This window comes from Scyliorhinus torazame, chromosome 22 (genome assembly GCF_047496885.1).
Source record: "Scyliorhinus torazame isolate Kashiwa2021f chromosome 22, sScyTor2.1, whole genome shotgun sequence".
Classification (NCBI taxonomy): Eukaryota; Metazoa; Chordata; class Chondrichthyes; order Carcharhiniformes; family Scyliorhinidae; genus Scyliorhinus; species Scyliorhinus torazame.
The window spans coordinates 107,459,195-107,476,701 of record NC_092728.1 but is presented as its reverse complement, the minus strand read 5'-3'; the positions used below and the strand labels follow the sequence as shown (position 1 = coordinate 107,476,701).

The window sequence follows — 17,507 nt, the reverse complement described above, 5'->3', positions numbered from 1 at the left end:
CACAAATGTAACTATAATTAATCTCTCCAGCAGAGGGCAGTAGAGCGGAGAAGCTGATTGGCTGTTGCAGGGGAAATTTGCAAACGTGCATTGTGGTCACCGTAACTTGAAGCAAGTGAAGGCAAGCATCCAGCAGAGGGCAGTAGAGCGGAGCTGCTGATTGGCTGTTGCGGGGGAAATTGGCAAAAGTGCATTGTGAGGTCACCGTAACTTGAAGATGGTTTGTGGAGGAGCTGTTGTCAAGTGACACATAAACCTGAAACACTTACTCAGTGTTTCCCTCCCTACCCCATCCTCTAACCAAAAAAAAAACAACCGCTGTAAGGATCCCAGCCAAGAGAAAGGCTCAAGGGCAGGTAGAAGTAGAAAGTTGAACCGTGATGTCACAGCCTGCAGGTAAGTGATTGGCTGGTGACTGGTAAGTAGTTTATCTTTTCCCTGAGGTGTTATCGTGCGGGGCGCAGTGGTTGCTGAGTGAGTGCTTGCTGAGAAGGGGAGTAAATTTTTAAAAAACTTACTGTAGAGAGTTTCCAGCTGAATCCAGTCGGAGTGAGGACAGAGTGACTGCTGTGTAAGTAGTAAAGATTTAAATTGTTTGCGCAGGACGATAACAGCTGATTACTGTTCTCGTGCGGGGCGCAGTGGTTGCTGGTTAAGTGTTTTATTTTTACCTGTATTTAAGTTGGGCGGTTCCTAAACCCTAGACACTACACTTGTAGTGTCCCCCACCCTTCCACCTCCTTTAAACTAAGGAGTGGAGTGAATAACAGGGAAGCTCTTTCTTTCTTTCTTTTTTTTATCTAGAGGGGATGGCAGGGAAGGCAGTGCAATGTTCCTCCTGCAGGATGTTTGAGGTGAGGGACGCCGTCAGTGTCCCTGCTGATTTCATCTGTGGGAAGTGCACCCATCTCCAGCTCCTCAGAAACCGCGTTAGGGAACTGGAGCTGGAGCTGGATGAACTTCGGATCATTCGGGAGGCAGGGGTGGTTATAGATAGAAGCTTCAGGGATGTAGTTACTCCGAAGAATAAAGATAGATGGGTGATGGTGAGAGGGGCTGGGAGGAAGCAGTCAGTACAGGGATCCCCTGTGGCCGTTTCCCTTAGTAACAAGTATGCCGCTTTGGATACTGTTGGGGGAGGGGACTTACCAGGGGTAAGCCATGGGGTACAGGACTCTGGCACAGAGTCTGTCCCTGTTGCTCAGAAGGGAAGGGGGGGGGGGGGGGAAGAGGAGTAGAGCATTAGTCATTGGAGACTCCATAGTTAGGGGGATAGATAGGAGATTCTGTGGGAACGAGAGAGACTCGCGGTTGGTGTGTTGTCTCCCAGGTGCCAGGCTGCGTGATGTCTCGGATCGTGTTTTCGGGATCCTTAAGGGGAGGGGGAGTAGCCCCAAGTCGTGGTCCACATAGGTACCAATGACATAGGTAGGAAAAGGGATAGGGGTGTAAGGCAGGAATTCAGGGAGCTAGGGTGGACACTTAGATCTAGGACAAACAGAGTTATTATCTCTGGGTTGTTACCCGTGCCACGTGCTAGCGAGACGAGGAATAAGGAGTGAGAGGAGTTGAACACGTGGCTACAGGGATGGTGCAGGAGGGAGGGTTTCAGATTTCTGGATAGTTGTGGCTCATTCTGGGGTCGGTGGGACCTCTACAAATGGGTTGGTCTACACCTGGACCAGCGGGGCACCAATATCCTGGGGGCGAAATTTGCTAATGCTCTTCGGGAGGGTTTAAACTAGTTCAGCAGGGGCTTGGGAACCTGAATTGTAGCTCCAGTATACAGGAGGTTGAGAGTAGTGAGGTCATGAGTAAGGTTTCAAAGTTGCAGGAGTGTACCGGCAGGCAGGAAGGTGGTTTAAAGTGTGTCTTCTTCAATGCCAGGAGCATCCGGAATAAGGTGGGTGAACCTGCGGCATGGGTTGGTTCCTGGGTCTTCGATGTTGTGGCCATTTCGGAGACATGGATAGAGCAGGGTCAGGAATGGTTGTTGTAGGTGCCGGGGTTTAGATATTTCAGTAAGCTCAGGGAAGGTGGTAAAAGAGGGGGAGGGGTGGCATTGTTAGTCAAGGACAGTATTACGGTGGCAGAAAGGACGTTTGATGAGGACTCGTCTACTGAGGTAGTATGGGCTGAGCTTAGAAACCGGAAAGGAGAGGTCACACTGTTAGGGATTTTCTATAGGCCTCCGAAAAGTTCCAGAGATGGAGAGGAAAGGATTGCAAAGGTGATTCTGGATAGGAGTGAAAGCAACAGGGTAGTTGTTATGGGGGTCTTTAACTTTCCAAATACTGAGTGGAAACGCTATAGTTCGAGTACATTAGATCGGTCTGTTTTTGTCCAATGTGTGCAGGAGGGTTTCCTGCCACAGTATGTAGATAGGCCAACAAGAGGCGAGGCCATATTGGATTTGGTACTGGGTAATGAACCAGGACAGGTGTTAGATTTGGAGGTAGGTGAGCACTTTGGTGATAGTGACCACAATTCGATTACGTTTACTTTAGTGATGGAAAGGGATAGGTATATACCGTAGGACAAGAGTTATATCTGGGGGAAAGGCAATTATGATGCGATGAAGCAAGACTTAGGATGCATCGGATGGAGAGGAAAACTGCAGGGGATGGGCACAATGGAAATGTGGAGCTTGTTCAAGGAACAGCTACTGCGTGTCCTTGATAAGTATGTACCTGTCAGGCAGGGAGGAAGTGGTTGAGCGAGGGAACTGTGGTTTACTAAAGCAGTCGAAACACTTGTCAAGAGGAAGTAGGACGCTTATGTAAAGATGAGACATGAAGGTTCAGTTAGGGCACTTGAGAGTTACAAGTTAGCTGGGAAAGACCTAAAGTGAGAGCTAAGAAGAGCCAAGGAGGGGACATGAGAAGTCTTTGGCAGGTAGGATCAAGGATAACCTTAAAGCTTTCTATAGATACGTCAGGAATAAAAGAATGACTAGGGTAAGAGTAGGGCCAGTCAAGGACAGTAGTGGGAAGTTGAGCGTGGAGTCCGAGGAGATAGGATAGGTGCTAAATGAATATTTTTCGTCAGTATTCACACAGGATAAAGATAATGTTGTCGAGGAAAATACTGAGATTCAGGCTACTAGACTAGAAGGGCTTGAGGTTCATAAGGAGGAGGTGTTAGCAATTCTGGAAAGTGTAAAAATAGATAAGTTCCCTGGGCCGGATGGGATTTATCCTAGGATTCTCTGGGAAGCTAGGGAGGAGATTGCTGAGCCTTTGGCTTTGATCTTTCAGTCATCTTTGTCTGCAGGAATAGTGCCAGGAGACTGGAGGATAGCAAATGTTGTCCCCTTGTTCAAGAAGGGGAGTAGAGACAACCCCGGTAACTATAGACCAGTGAGCCTTACTTCTGTTGTGGGCAAAGTCTTGGAAAGGTTTATAAGAGATAGGATGTATAATCATCTGGAAAGGAATAATTTGATTAGAGATAGTCAACACGGTTTTGTGAAGGGTAGGTCGTGCCTCACAAACCTTATTGAGTTCTTTGAGAAGGTGACCAAACAGGTGGATGAGGGTAAAGCAGTTGATGTGGTGTATATGGATTTACCAAAGTTTTGTACAGCTGCATCATCACCTCACGGCTCTTAAATTCAATCCCTCTGTTTTTTTTTAATTAAATATTTTATTGAAAATTTTTGGTCAACCAACACAGTACATTGTGCATCCTTTACACAATATTATAACAACACAAATAACTGACCTATTTTATAAATAAAAAATGAATAAATAATAAATAACAAAAATGAAAACTAGCCCTAATTGGCAACTGCCTTGTCACAAGTAACACTCTCCAAAAATATAATTTAACAGTCCAATATATAATTATCTGTAGCAACGACCTATACATACTATACAGTATATATTAACAACCCTGAGAGTCCTTCTGGTTCCTCCTCCCCCCCCCACCCCCCCTCCCCCCCCCACCCCCCCTCCCCCCCCTCCCCCCCCTGCCCCCCTGCCCCTCCCCCCCTCCCCCCCCCCCCCCCCCCCCGATCCTGGGCTGCTGCTGCTGCCTTCTTTTTCCCATTCCGTCTATCTTTCTGCGAGGTATTCGACGAACGGTTGCCACCGCCTGGTGAACCCTTGAGCCGACCCCCTTAGGACGAACTTAATCCGCTCTAGCTTTATAAACCCCGCCATGTCATTTATCCAGGTCTCCACCCCCGGGGGCTTGGCTTCTTTCCACATTAACAATATCCTGCGCCGGGCTACTAGGGACGCAAAGGCCAAAACATCGGCCTCTCTCGCCTCCTGCACTCCCGGCTCTTGTGCAACCCCAAATATAGCCAACCCCCAGCTTGGTTCGACCCGGACTCCTACTACTTTTGAAAGCACCTTTGTCACCCCCATCCAAAACCTCTGTAGTGCCGGGCATGACCAAAACATATGGGTATGATTCGCTGGGCTTCTCGAGCACCTCGCACACCTATCCTCCACCCCAAAAAATTTACTGAGCCGTGCTCCAGTCATATGTGCCCTGTGTAATACCTTAAACTGAATCAGGCTTAGCCTGGCACACGAGGACGACGAGTTTACCCTGTTTAGGGCATCTGCCCACAGCCCCTCCTCGATCTCCTCCCCCAGCTCTTCTTCCCATTTCCCCTTTAGTTCATCTACCATAGTCTCCCCTTCGTCCCTCATTTCCCTATATATATCTGACACCTTACCATCCCCCACCCATGTCTTTGAGATCACTCTGTCCTGCACCTCTTGTGTCGGGAGCTGCGGGAATTCCCTCACCTGTTGCCTCGCAAAAGCCCTCAGTTGCATATACCTGAATGCATTCCCTTGGGGCAACCCATATTTCTCGGTCAGCGCTCCCAGACTCGCGAACTTCCCATCCACAAACAGATCTTTCAGTTGCGTTATTCCTGCTCTTTGCCACATTCCATATCCCCCATCCATTCCCCCCGGGGCAAACCTATGGTTGTTTCTTATCGGGGACCCCCCCAAGGCTCCAGTCTTTCCCCTATGCCGTCTCCACTGTCCCCAAATCTTCAGTGTAGCCACCACCACCGGGCTTGTGGTGTAGTTCCTCGGTGAAAACGGCAATGGGGCTGTCACCATAGCCTGTAGGCTAGTCCCCCTACAGGACGCCCTCTCTAATCTCTTCCACGCCGCTCCCTCCTCCTCTCCCATCCACTTACTCACCATTGAAATATTAGCGGCCCAATAATACTCACTTAGGCTCGGTAGTGCCAGCCCCCCCCTATCCCTGCTACGCTGTAAGAATCCCTTCCTCACTCTCGGGGTCTTCCCGGCCCACACAAAACCCATGATGCTCTTTTCAATCCTTTTAAAAAAAGCCTTCGTGATCACCACCGGGAGGCACTGAAACACAGAGGAATCTCGGGAGGACCACCATCTTAACCGCCTGCACCCTCCCTGCCATTGACAGGGATACCATATCCCATCTCTTGAAATCCTCCTCCATCTGTTCCACCAGCCGCGTTAAATTTAACCTATGCAATGTGCCCCAATTCTTAGCTATCTGGATCCCCAGGTAACGAAAGTCCCTTGTTACCTTCCTCAACGGTAGGTCCTCTATTTCTCTACTCTGCTCCCCTGGATGCACCACAAACAACTCACTTTTCCCCATGTTCAATTTATACCCTGAAAAATCCCCAAACTCCCCAAGTATCCGCATTATTTCTGGCATCCCCTCCGCCGGGTCCGCCACGTATAGTAGCAAATCGTCCGCATACAAAGATACCCGGTGCTCTTCTCCTCCCCTAAGTACTCCCCTCCACTTCTTGGAACCCCTCAACGCTATCGCCAGGGGCTCAATCGCCAGTGCAAACAATAATGGGGACAGAGGGCATCCCTGCCTTTTCCCTCTATGGAGCCGAAAATATGCAGATCCCCGTCCATTCGTGACCACGCTCGCCATCGGGGCCCTATACAACAGCTGCACCCATCTAACATACCCCTCTCCAAAACCAAATCTCCTCAACACCTCCCACAAATAATCCCACTCCACTCTATCAAATGCTTTCTCGGCATCCATCGCCACTACTATCTCCGTTTCTCCCTCTGGTGGGGCCATCATCATTACCCCTAACAACCTCCGTATATTCGTGTTCAGCTGTCTCCCCTTCACAAACCCAGTTTGGTCCTCGTGGACCACCCCCGGGACACATTCCTCTATTCTCATTGCCATTACCTTGGCCAGGACCTTGGCATCTACATTTAGGAGGGAAATAGGTCTATAGGACCCGCATTGTAGCGGGTCCTTTTCCTTCTTTAAGAGAAGCGATATCGTTGCTTCAGACATAGTCGGGGGCAGTTGTCCCCTTTCCTTTGCCTCATTAAAGGTCCTCGTCAGTACCGGGGCGAGCAAGTCCACATATTTTCTATAGAATTCGACTGGGAATCCATCCGGTCCCGGGGCCTTTCCCGCCTGCATGCTCCTAATTCCTTTCACCACTTCTTCTACCTCGATCTGTGCTCCCAGTCCCACCCTTTCCTGCTCTTCCACCTTGGGAAATTCCAGCCGATCCAAGAAGCCCATCATTCTCTCCCTCCCATCCGGGGGTTGAGCTTCATATAATTTTTTATAAAATGTCTTGAACACTCCATTCACTCTCTCTGCTCCCTGCTCCATCTCTCCTTCCTCATCCCTCACTCCCCCTATTTCCCTCGCTGCTCCCCTTTTCCTCAATTGGTGTGCCAGCAACCTGCTCGCCTTCTCCCCATATTCGTACTGTACACCCTGTGCCTTCCTCCATTGTGCCTCTGCAGTGCCTGTAGTCAGCAAGTCAAATTCTACATGTAGCCTTTGCCTTTCCCTGTACAGTCCCTCCTCCGGTGCTTCCGCATATTGTCTGTCCACCCTCAAAAGTTCTTGCAGCAACCGCTCCCGTTCCTTACTCTCCTGCTTCCCTTTATGTGCCCTTATTGATATCAGCTCCCCTCTAACCACCGCCTTCAACGCCTCCCAGACCACTCCCACCTGGACCTCCCCATTATCATTGAGTTCCAAGTACTTTTCAATGCACCCCCTCACCCTTAGACACACACCCTCATCTGCCATTAGTCCCATGTCCATTCTCCAGGGTGGGCGCCCTCCTGTTTCCTCCCCTATCTCCAAGTCCACCCAGTGTGGAGCGTGATCCGAAATGGCTATAGCCGTATACTCCGTTCCCCTCACCTTCGGGATCAATGCCCTACCCAGCACAAAAAAGTCTATTCGCGAGTAGACTTTATGGACATAGGAGAAAAACGAGAACTCCTTACTCCTAGGTCTGCTAAATCTCCACGGGTCTACACCTCCCATCTGCTCCATAAAATCTTTAAGTACCTTGGCTGCTGCCGGCCTCCTTCCAGTCCTGGACTTCGACCTATCCAGCCCTGGTTCCAACACCGTATTAAAATCTCCCCCCATTATCAGCTTTCCCATCTCTAGGTCCGGAATGCGTCCTAGCATCCGCCTCATAAAATTGGCATCATCCCAGTTCGGGGCATATACGTTTACCAAAACCACCGTCTCCCCCTGTAGTTTGCCACTCACCATCACGTATCTGCCCCCGTTATCCGCCACTATAGTCTTTGCCTCGAACATTACCCGCTTCCCCACTAATATAGCCACCCCCCTGTTTTTCGCATCTAGCCCCGAATGGAACACCTGCCCCACCCATCCTTTGCGTAGCCTAACCTGGTCTATCAGTTTCAGGTGCGTTTCCTGTAACATAACCACATCTGCCTTAAGTTTCTTAAGGTGTGCGAGTACCCGTGCCCTCTTTATCGGCCCGTTCAGCCCTCTCACGTTCCACGTGATCAGCCGAGTTGGGGGGCTTCCTACCCCCCCCCCCTTGTCGATTAGCCATCACCTTTTTCCAGCTCCTCACCCGGTTCCCACGCAGCTGTATCTCCCCCAGGCGGTGCCCCCCCGCCCATCCTTTCCCATACCAGCTCCCCCCTCTCCCCAGCAGCAGCAACCCAGTAATTCCCCCCTCCCACCCCCCCGCTAGATCCCCCGCTAGCGTAATTACTCCCCCCATGTTGCTCCCAGAAGTCAGCAAACTCTGGCTGACCTCGGCTTCCCCCCGTGACCTCGGCTCGCACCGTGCGACGCCCCCTCCTTCCTGCTTCTCTATTCCCGCCATGATTATCATAGCGCGGGAACCAAGCCCGCGCTTCTCCCTTGGCCCCGCCCCCAATGGCCAACGCCCCATCTCCTCCACCTCCCCTCCTCCCCCCATCACCACTTGTGGGAGAGAGAAAAGTTACCACATCGCAGGATTAGTACATAAAACCCCTCTTTGCCCCCCACATTCGCCCCACCACTTTGTTCGAACGTTCTTTTTAATAACCCGCTCATTCCAGTTTTTCTTCCACAATAAAAGTCCACGCTTCATCCGCCATCTCAAAGTAGTGGTGCCTCCCTCGATATGTGACCCACAGTCTTGCCGGTTGCAGCATTCCAAATTTTATCTTCTTTTTATGAAGCACCGCCTTGGCCCGATTAAAGCTCGCCCTCCTTCTCGCCACCTCCGCACTCCAGTCTTGATAAACGCGGATCACCGCGTTCTCCCATTTACTGCTCCGAGTTTTCTTCGCCCATCTAAGGACCATTTCTCTATCCTTAAAACGGAGGAATCTCACCACTATGGCTCTGGGAATTTCTCCTGCTCTCGGTCCTCGCGCCATCACTCGGTATGCTCCCTCCACCTCCAACGGACCCGCCGGGGCCTCCGCTCCCATTAACGAGTGCAGCATCGTGCTCACATATGCCCCGACGTCCGCTCCCTCCACACCTTCAGGAAGACCAAGAATCCTCAGGTTGTTCCTCCTTGCGTTGTTTTCCAGTGCCTCCAACCTTTCCACACATCGTTTCTGATGTGCCTCCTGCGTCTCCGTCTTCACCACCAGGCCCTGTATATCGTCCTCATTCTCGGCTGCCTTTGCCTTCACGACCTGAAGCTCCCGCTCCTGGGTCTTTTGTTCCTCCTTTAGCCCTTCGATCGCCTGTAGTATCGGGGCCAACAGCTCTTTCTTCATTTCCTTTTTGATCTCTTCCACACAGCATTTCAAGAACTCTTGTTGTTCAGGGCCCCATGTTAAACTGCCACCTTCCGACGCCATCTTGGTTTTTGCTTGCCTTCCTTGCCGCTGTTCTAAAGGATCCACTGCAATCTGGCCACTCTCTCCTCCTTTTTCCATCCGTATCCAGGGGGGATTCCCTTCTGGTTTACCGCGCAGTGTTTTTAGCCGTCAAAATTGCCGTTGGGGCTCCTATCAAGAGCCCAAAAGTCCGTTTCACGGGGAGCTGCCGAAACGTGCGACTCAGCTGGTCATCGCCGCACCCGGAAGTCTTCAATCCCTCTGTTAATGAACGCGAGCACACCATCGGCCTTCTTCACAGCTCTATCCACTTGAGTGGCAACTTTCAAAGATGTATGAACATAGACCCCAAGATCTCTCTGCTCCTCCACATTGCCAAGAACTCTACCGTTAACCCTGTATTCCGCATTCATATTTGTCCTTCCAAAATGGACAACCTCACACTTTTCAGGGTTAAACTCCATCTGCCACTTCTCAGCCCAGCTCTGCATCCTATCTATGTCTCTTTGCAGCCGACAACAGCCCTCCTTACTATCCACAACTCCACCAATCTTCGTATCGTCTGCAAATTTACTGACCCACTCTTCAACTCCCTCATCCAAGTCATTAATGAAAATCAAAAACAGCAGAGGACCCAGAACTGATCCCTGCGGTACGCCATTGGTAACTGGGATCCAGGCTGAATATTTGCCATCCACCACCACTCTCTGACTTCTATCGGTTAGCCAGTTTGTTGTCCAACTGGCCACATTTCCCACTATCCCATGCCTCCTTACTTTCTGCATAAGCCTACCATGGGGAACTTTATGCCTTACTAAAATCCATGTACACTACATCCACTGCTTTACCTTCATCCACATGCTTGGTCACCTCCTCAAAGAATTCAATAAGACTTGTAAGGCAAGACCTACCCCTCACAAATCCGTGCTGACTATCCCTAATCAAGCAGTGTCTTTCCAGATGCTCAGAAATCCTATCCCTCAGTACCCTTTCCATTACTTTGCCTACCACCGAAGTAAGACTAACTGAAAGTCTTACTCCTCCGTGCTGGAGGAGGAGACAGTGGCACAGTGATAATGTCACTGGGTGAGGAATCTAGAGGCCCAGGTTAATGCTCTGGGGACAAGGGTTCAAATCCCATCACGGCAGCTAATGGAATTTATATTCAATTAATTAAATTTGGAATTATAAAGCCAGTCCCAGTAATCGTGACCATGAAACTATCAGTGACTGTCATAAAAACTCATCTGGCTCACTAATGTCCTTTAGGGACGGAAATCTGCCGTCCTTACCCGGTCTGGCCTACACGTGACTCCAGACCCACAGCAATGTGGTTGATTCTTAACTCCCCCCTCTGAAATGGCCGAGCGAGACACTCAGTTCAAGGGCAATTAGGAATGGACAATAAAGCTGGTTTAGCCAGCGACAATCACATCCCATGGAATAACATTGTTAAAAATAAATTTGGGGAACTAATTCATTTTTTTCCAATTAAGGGGCAATTTAGCGTGGCCAATCCACCCACCCTGCACATCTTTGGGTTGTGGGGGCGAGGGGAGAATGTGCAAATCACACACAGACAGTGACCCAGGGCCGGGATCGAACCTGGGACTTCAGCGCCGTGAGGAATCTGTGCTAACCACTGCGCCACCGTGCTGCCCCTATGAAGTAACTTTTAAAAATCTATGAACTCTATCCTGTGGTTACAGCTTCTCACTGCCCCCTTCCCCCTCCCCCCCCCCTTTCCCCTCCCCCCTTCCCCCTCCGCCCCCTTCCCCCTCCGCCCCCTCCCCTCCCGCCCCCTTTCCCCTCCGCCCAACCAATGAACTGCAATCGCAGAAGGAACATGTTTAAGTTGAAAGTTCAGTGATGAATTGCTTCAGTCAGGGAGTGGAATTGATGGGCTGGAGCAGATGTGGTGTATCTATTTGGGGGGGGGGGGGGGGTGATGTGTAGTCAGGGGGAGGGGGAGAGCTGTGGGAATAACACTGAGAGGACATGTGAAGCATAAACATCAGCATTGTCCCAGCAAATACCCCACATCCACTTGCTGCTCACTGTCCGGAGCATGGCGACCTTTGCTCACCTGTACTCTGGCCTCACTCAGATTCACCCTCCTGGCCACCTCCTCTCGGGCGAAGGCGTCAGGGTAATGCGTCCTCTCAAAGACCTTCTCCAGAGCCTGCAGCTGCAGACTGTTAAACGTGGTCCGATTTCGCCTCAGCTTCTTCCTGTGTTTCTGAATGTTTGTAGTCAGGCTGTGCCTCCCCGCTGCAGGAGGACAGAGGGAGCAGATCACATTCCACCCAACAGATCACTAAAACTGTAACGAGTCACATCAGAAAATAGCAACGTAAAAACAATCTCAGAGTGCAGAACCCGTACCCCAGTGAGAGTCAGTGTGTGTGGGACCCGTACCCCAGTGAGAGTCAGTGTGTGTGGAACCCGTACCCCAGTGAGAGTCAGTGTGTGTGGGACCCTTACCCCAGTGAGAGTCAGTGTGTGTGGGACCCATACCCCAGTGAGAGTCAGTGTGTGTGGAACCCGTACCCTAGTGAGAGTCAGTGTGTGTGGGACCCGTACCCCAGTGAGAGTCAGTCTGTGTGGGACCCGTACCCCAGTGAGAGTCAGTCTGTGTGGGACCCGTACCCCAGTGAGAGTCAGTGTGTGTGGGACCCGTACCCCAGTGAGAGTCAGTGTGTGTGGGACCCGTACCCCAGTGAGAGTCAGTGTGTGTGGGACCCGTACCCCAGTGAGAGTCAGTGTGTGTGGGACCCGTACCCCAGTGAGAGTCAGTGTGTGTGGAACCCGTACCCCAGTGAGAGTCAGTGTGTGTGGGACCCGTACCTCAGTGAGAGTCAGTGTGTGTGGGACCCGTACCCCAGTGAGAGTCAGTGTGTGTGGGGCCCATACCCCAGTGAGAGTCAGTGTGTGTGGGACCCGTACCCCAGTGAGAGTCAGTGTGTGTGGGACCCGTACCCCAGTGAGAGTCAGTGTGTGTGGGACCCGTACCCCAGTGAGAGTCAGTGTGTGTGGGACCCGTACCCCAGTGAGAGTCAGTGTGTGTCGGACCCGTACCCCAGTGAGAGTCAGTGTGTGTGGGACCCGTACCCCAGTGAGAGTCAGTGTGTGTGGGACCCGTACCCAAGTGAGAGTCAGTGTGTGTGGAACCCGTACCCCAGTGAGAGTCAGTGTGTGTGGAACCCGTATCCCAGTGAGAGTCAGTGTGTGTGGAACCCGTACCCCAGTGAGAGTCAGTGTGTGTGGGACCCGTACCCCAGTGAGAGTCAGTGTGTGTGGAACCCGTACCCCAGTGAGAGTCAGTGTGTGTGGAACCCGTACCCCAGTGAGAGTCAGTGTGTGTGGGACCTGTACCCCAGTGAGAGTCAGTGTGTGTGGGACACGTACCCCAGTGAGAGTCAGTGTGTGTGGAACCCGTACTCCAGTGAGAGTCAGTGTGTGTGGGATCCGTACCCCAGTGAGAGTCAGTGTGTGTGGAACCCGTACCCCAGTGAGAGTCGGTGTGTGTGGGACCCGTACCCCAGTGAGAGTCAGTGCGTGTGGAACCCGTACCCCAGTGAGAGTCAGTGTCTGTGGGACCCGTACCCCAGTGAGAGTCAGTGTGTGTGGAACCCATACCCCAGTGAGAGTCAGTGTGTGTGGGACCCGTACCCCAGTGAGAGTCAGTGTGTGTGGAACCCGTACTCCAGTGAGAGTCAGTGTGTGTGGAACCCGTACCCCAGTGTGAGTCAGTGTGTGTGGAACCCGTACCCCAGTGAGAATCATTGTGTGTGGGACCCGTACCCCAGTGAAAGTCAGTGTATGTGGGACCCGTACCCCAGTGAGAGTCAGTGTGTGTGGGACCCGTACCCCAGTGAGAGTCAGTGTGTGTGGAACCCATACCCCAGTGAGAGTCAGTGTGTGCGGAACCCGTACCCCAGTGAGAGTCAGTGTGTGTGGGACCCGTACCCCAGTGAGAGTCAGTGTGTGTGGGACCCGTACCCCAGTGAGAGTCAGTGTGTGTGGGACCCGTACCCCAGTGAGAGTCAGTGTATGTGGAACCCGTACCCCAGTGAGAGTCAGTGTGTGTGGGACCCCTACCCCAGTGAGAGTCCGTGTGTGTGGGACCCGTACCCCAGTGAGAGTCAGTGTGTGTGGGACCCGTACCCCAGTGAGAGTCAGTGTGTGTGGGACCCGTAACCCAGTGAGAGTCAGTATGTGTGGGACCCGTACCCCAGTGAGAGTCAGTGTGTGCTCGACCCGTACCCCAGTGAGAGTCAGTGCGTGCGGGACCCGTACCCCAGTGAAAGTCAGTGTGTGTGGGACCCGTACCCCAGTGAGAGTCAGTGTGTGTGGGACCCGTACCCCAGTGAGAGTCAGTGTGTGTGGGACCCGTACCCCAGTGAGAGTCAGTGTGTGTGGGACCCGTACCCCAGTGAGAGTCAGTGTGTGTGGGACCCGTACCCCAGTGTGAGTCAGTGTGTGTGGAACCTGTACCCCAGTGAGAATCATTGTGTGTGGGACCCGTACCCCAGTGAAAGTCAGTGTGTGTGGGACCCGTACCCCAGTGAGAGTCAGTGTGTGTGGGACCCCTACCCCAGTGAGAGTCCGTGTGTGTGGGACCCGTACCCCAGTGAGAGTCAGTGTGTGTGGGACCCGTACCCCAGTGAGAGTCAGTGTGTGTGGGACCTGTAACCCAGTGAGAGTCAGTGTGTGTGGGACCCGTGCCCCAGTGAGAGTCAGTGTGTGCTCGACCCGTACCCCAGTGAGAGTCAGTGCGTGCGGGACCCGTACCCCAGTGAGAGTCAGTGTGTGTGGGACCCGTACCCCAGTGAGAGTCCGTGTGTGTGGGACCCGTACCCCAGTGAGAGTCAGTGTGTGTGGGACCCGTACCCCAGTGAGAGTCAGTGTGTGTGGAACCCATACCCCAGTGAGAGTCAGTCTGTGTGGGACCCCTACCCCAGTGAGAGTCCGTGTGTGTGGGACCCGTACCCCAGTGAGAGTCAGTGTGTCTGGGACCCGTACCACAGTGAGAGTCATGTGTGTGGGACCCGTACCCCAGTGAGAGTCAGTGTGTGTGGGACCCGTACCCCAGTGAGTGTCAGTGTGTGTGGGACCCGTACCCCAGTGAGAGTCAGTGTGTGTGGGACCCGTACCCCAGGGAGAGTCAGTGTGTGTCGGACCCGTACCCCAGTGAGAGTCAGTGTGTGTGGGACCCGTACCCCAGTGAGGGTCAGTGTGTGTGGGACCCGTACCCCAGTGAGAGTCAGTGTGTGTGGGGCCCGTACCCCAGTGAGAGTCATTGTGTGTGGGGCCCGTACCCCAGTGAGAGTCAGTGTGTGGGGGACCCGTACCCCAGTGAGAGACAGTGTGTGTGGGACCCGTACCCCAGTGAGAGTCAGTGTGTGTGGGGCCCGTACCCCAGTGAGAGTCAGTGTGTGTGGAACCCGTACCCCAGTGAGAGTCAGTGTGTGTGGGACTCGTACCCCAGTGAGAGTCAGTGTGTGTGGAACCCGTACTCCAGTGAGAGTCAGTGTGTGTGTGATCCGTACCCCAGTGAGAGTCAGTGTGTGTGGAACCCGTACCCCAGTGAGAGTCGGTGTGTGTGGGACCCGTACCCCAGTGAGAGTCTGTGCGTGTGGAACCCGTACCTCAGTGAGAGTCAGTGTGTGTGGGACCCGTACTCCAGTGAGAGTCAGTATGTGTGGGGCCCGTACCCCAGTGAGAGTCAGTGTGTGTGGAACCCATACCTCAGTGAGAGTCAGTGTGTGTGGGACTCGTACCCCAGTGAGAGTCAGTGTGTGTGGAACCCGTACTCCAGTGAGAGTCAGTGTGTGTGGGATCCGTACCCCAGTGAGAGTCTGTGTGTGGGACACGTACCCCAGTGAGAGCCAGTGTGTGTGGGACCCGTACCCCAGTGAGAGTCAGTGTGTGTGGGACCCGTACCCCAGTGAGAGTCAGTGTGTGTGGGACCTGTACCCCAGTGAGAGTCAGTGTGTGTGGACCCGTACCCCAGTGAGAGTCAGTGCGTGTGGGCCCCGTACCCCAGTGAGAGTCAGTGTGTGTGGGACCCGTACCCCAGTGAGAGTCAGTGTGTGTGGGACCCGTACCCCAGTGAGAGTCAGTGTGTGTGGAACCCGTACTCCAGTGAGAGTCAGTGTGTGTGGAACCCGTACCCCAGGGAGAGTCAGTGTGTGTGGGACCCGTACCCCAGTGAGAGTCAGTGTGTGTGGAACCCGTACCCCAGTGAGAGTCAGTGTGTGTGGGATCCGTACCCCAGTGAGAGTCAGTGTGTGTGGGACCCGTACCCCAGTGAGAGTCAGTGTGTGTGGGACCCGTACCCCAGTGAGAGTCAGTGTGTGTGGAACCCGTATCCCAGTGAGTCAGTGTGTGTGGGACCCGTACCCCAGTGAGAGTCAGTGTGTGTGGGACCCGTACCCCAGTGAGAGTCAGTGTGTGTGGAACCCGTACCCCAGTGAGAGTCAGTGTGTGTGGGACCCGTAACCCAGTGAGAGTCAGTGTGTGTGGGACACATACCCCAGTGAGAGTCAGTGTGTGTGGGACCCGTACCCCAGTGAGAGTCAGTGTGTGTGGGACCCGTACCCCAGTGAGAGTCAGTGTGTGTGGGACCCGTACCCCAGTGTGGGTTGGCTGGGGTGGGGGGAGAGCTGTTCAGTGTCAGGAATGCTGCTTCAGATAGTAAACGGTCCCAGACTCAATCAACAATGAACCAGACAATAGTACTGATGATGTTGTGTAGCTGCTAATTGCTATCCCAGATGTTCCAGTGTGGACTTGGCCCCTAACGGACTTCATATTGTGATCGTCATTCTCTGTTCCATGGCCCCACTTTCACTGAGACACAGCCCTGTGTTTAACAGGTCTCTCGGTGTGAAAATCCATCTGTTTGCAATCTCCACTTTCCTTGCTGTCTATTGTAATTGTCCTGTTACAATCTATAACACAAAAACAGGCCATTCGGATCATTTACAGTGTGTTGGTGTTTCTATTCCACAAATGTCTACTGCCAACCTCCTCCTGTCATCCCATCACCCTATCCTTCTCTCCCTTCCTCCTTCATGTGTTTATCCAGTTTCCCTTTAATTATCTTGATACTATTCACCTTCCCCACCCTCTGTGGGAGTGGGTTCCATATTCCCCCACTCGCTGGGTGACGGGTTTATTACCGACTGTCTTATTGATGCCCCCCCCCCCCTCCTCCACCCCCCGGTCCGGGTTCTGGCCTCCCCTGCCAGGGGAGGCAGCTTCTGTGGGTCTGCTCTGTCCAATCCCCTTCATTAAGACCTTGATCAGATTACCCCTCAGCTTTCTCCGGCCCAGAGAAAAGAGCCTCAGCTTCAAGGTTTTCATCAGTTGTAAAGCTTTTCGGGCTGTTAGCAAGGCAAAGGACCAAGCTTACATTTATCGGAATGTGGCGACTAGGGGCTTTTCACAGTAACTTCATTGAAGCCTACTTGTGACAATAAGCCATTTTCATTTAATCTTAAAGGTTATCGAGGCTGTGTAGGAGAGATGCCCCATAACCTGTGCAAAGTCACGTCATCTTAAGGTCTAACAATCCGCAGAATCTTTAGAGTACAGAATGTGTCCATTCGGCCCATTGAACCATTTGGCTCGCTGAACGAACATTCTACCTAGTCCCACTCCCCTGCCTTATCCCCGTAATCTCGCACATTCTGTCTTTTCAGCTAAAAATACAATTCCCTTTTGAAAACCTCGATCAAACCTGCCCCCAGCCCCCACTCAGGAAGTTCATTCCAGACCCTAACCACCCTCTGGGTGAAGAACCTTTAACTCACATCACTCCTGCTGATTTAACCCATTATTTTGAATCTGGGCCCTCTAGTTCTTGATGTACTGTTGAGAGGGGCCAATTTCTCACTATTTATCTTGTCCACATTCCTCAGGATCTTCAATACCTCTGACAAGCCTCTCCTCGGCCTTCTGTTCTATGAGGAAAGCAGGCCCAACCACTCCAATCTATCCTCATAGCTACAGTTGCTTATCCCTGGAATCAGTTAAACAGGAGTCAGATAAGGAGCTCTGAAATTCCCTCAGTAAACATCTCTCCCCTTATGGCTATAAATTAGGAGAGGGGAATGTGCAACGAGACCTGGGTGTCCTCGGACACCAGTCACTGAAGGTAAACATGCAGGTACAGCAGGCGGTAAAGAAGGAAAATGGTATGCTGGCCTTCACTGCGAGAGGATTCGAGTACAGGAGCAGGGATATCGTGCGGCAATTATACAGGTGTCATGAGAATGTCGCTTTAAGAACTGTTTGGCTGCTCATGTTACTGCAGTGATGTCAGAGTGGGGGTGGAGCTGAGCTCTGGCTCTGCTTTTTAGTTTCACTTTGAGAAAAGCTTGGGTGTCGTTTTTGGTTTCGTTTTCAGTGTTG

General features: G+C 52.4%; 1 protein-coding gene across 1 annotated transcript in view; it reads right to left on the bottom strand.

The window, feature by feature from the left end:
- The window catches only part of LOC140398870 (paired mesoderm homeobox protein 2-like), a 36,691-nt gene that overhangs the window by 9,841 nt on the left and 9,343 nt on the right, over positions 1–17,507 (bottom strand). Inside the window, exon 2 of the mRNA XM_072487813.1 lies at positions 11,173–11,357. Within this exon, the coding sequence (XP_072343914.1) occupies positions 11,173–11,357 (185 nt within the window). The remainder of the gene's footprint in view (positions 1–11,172; positions 11,358–17,507) is intronic.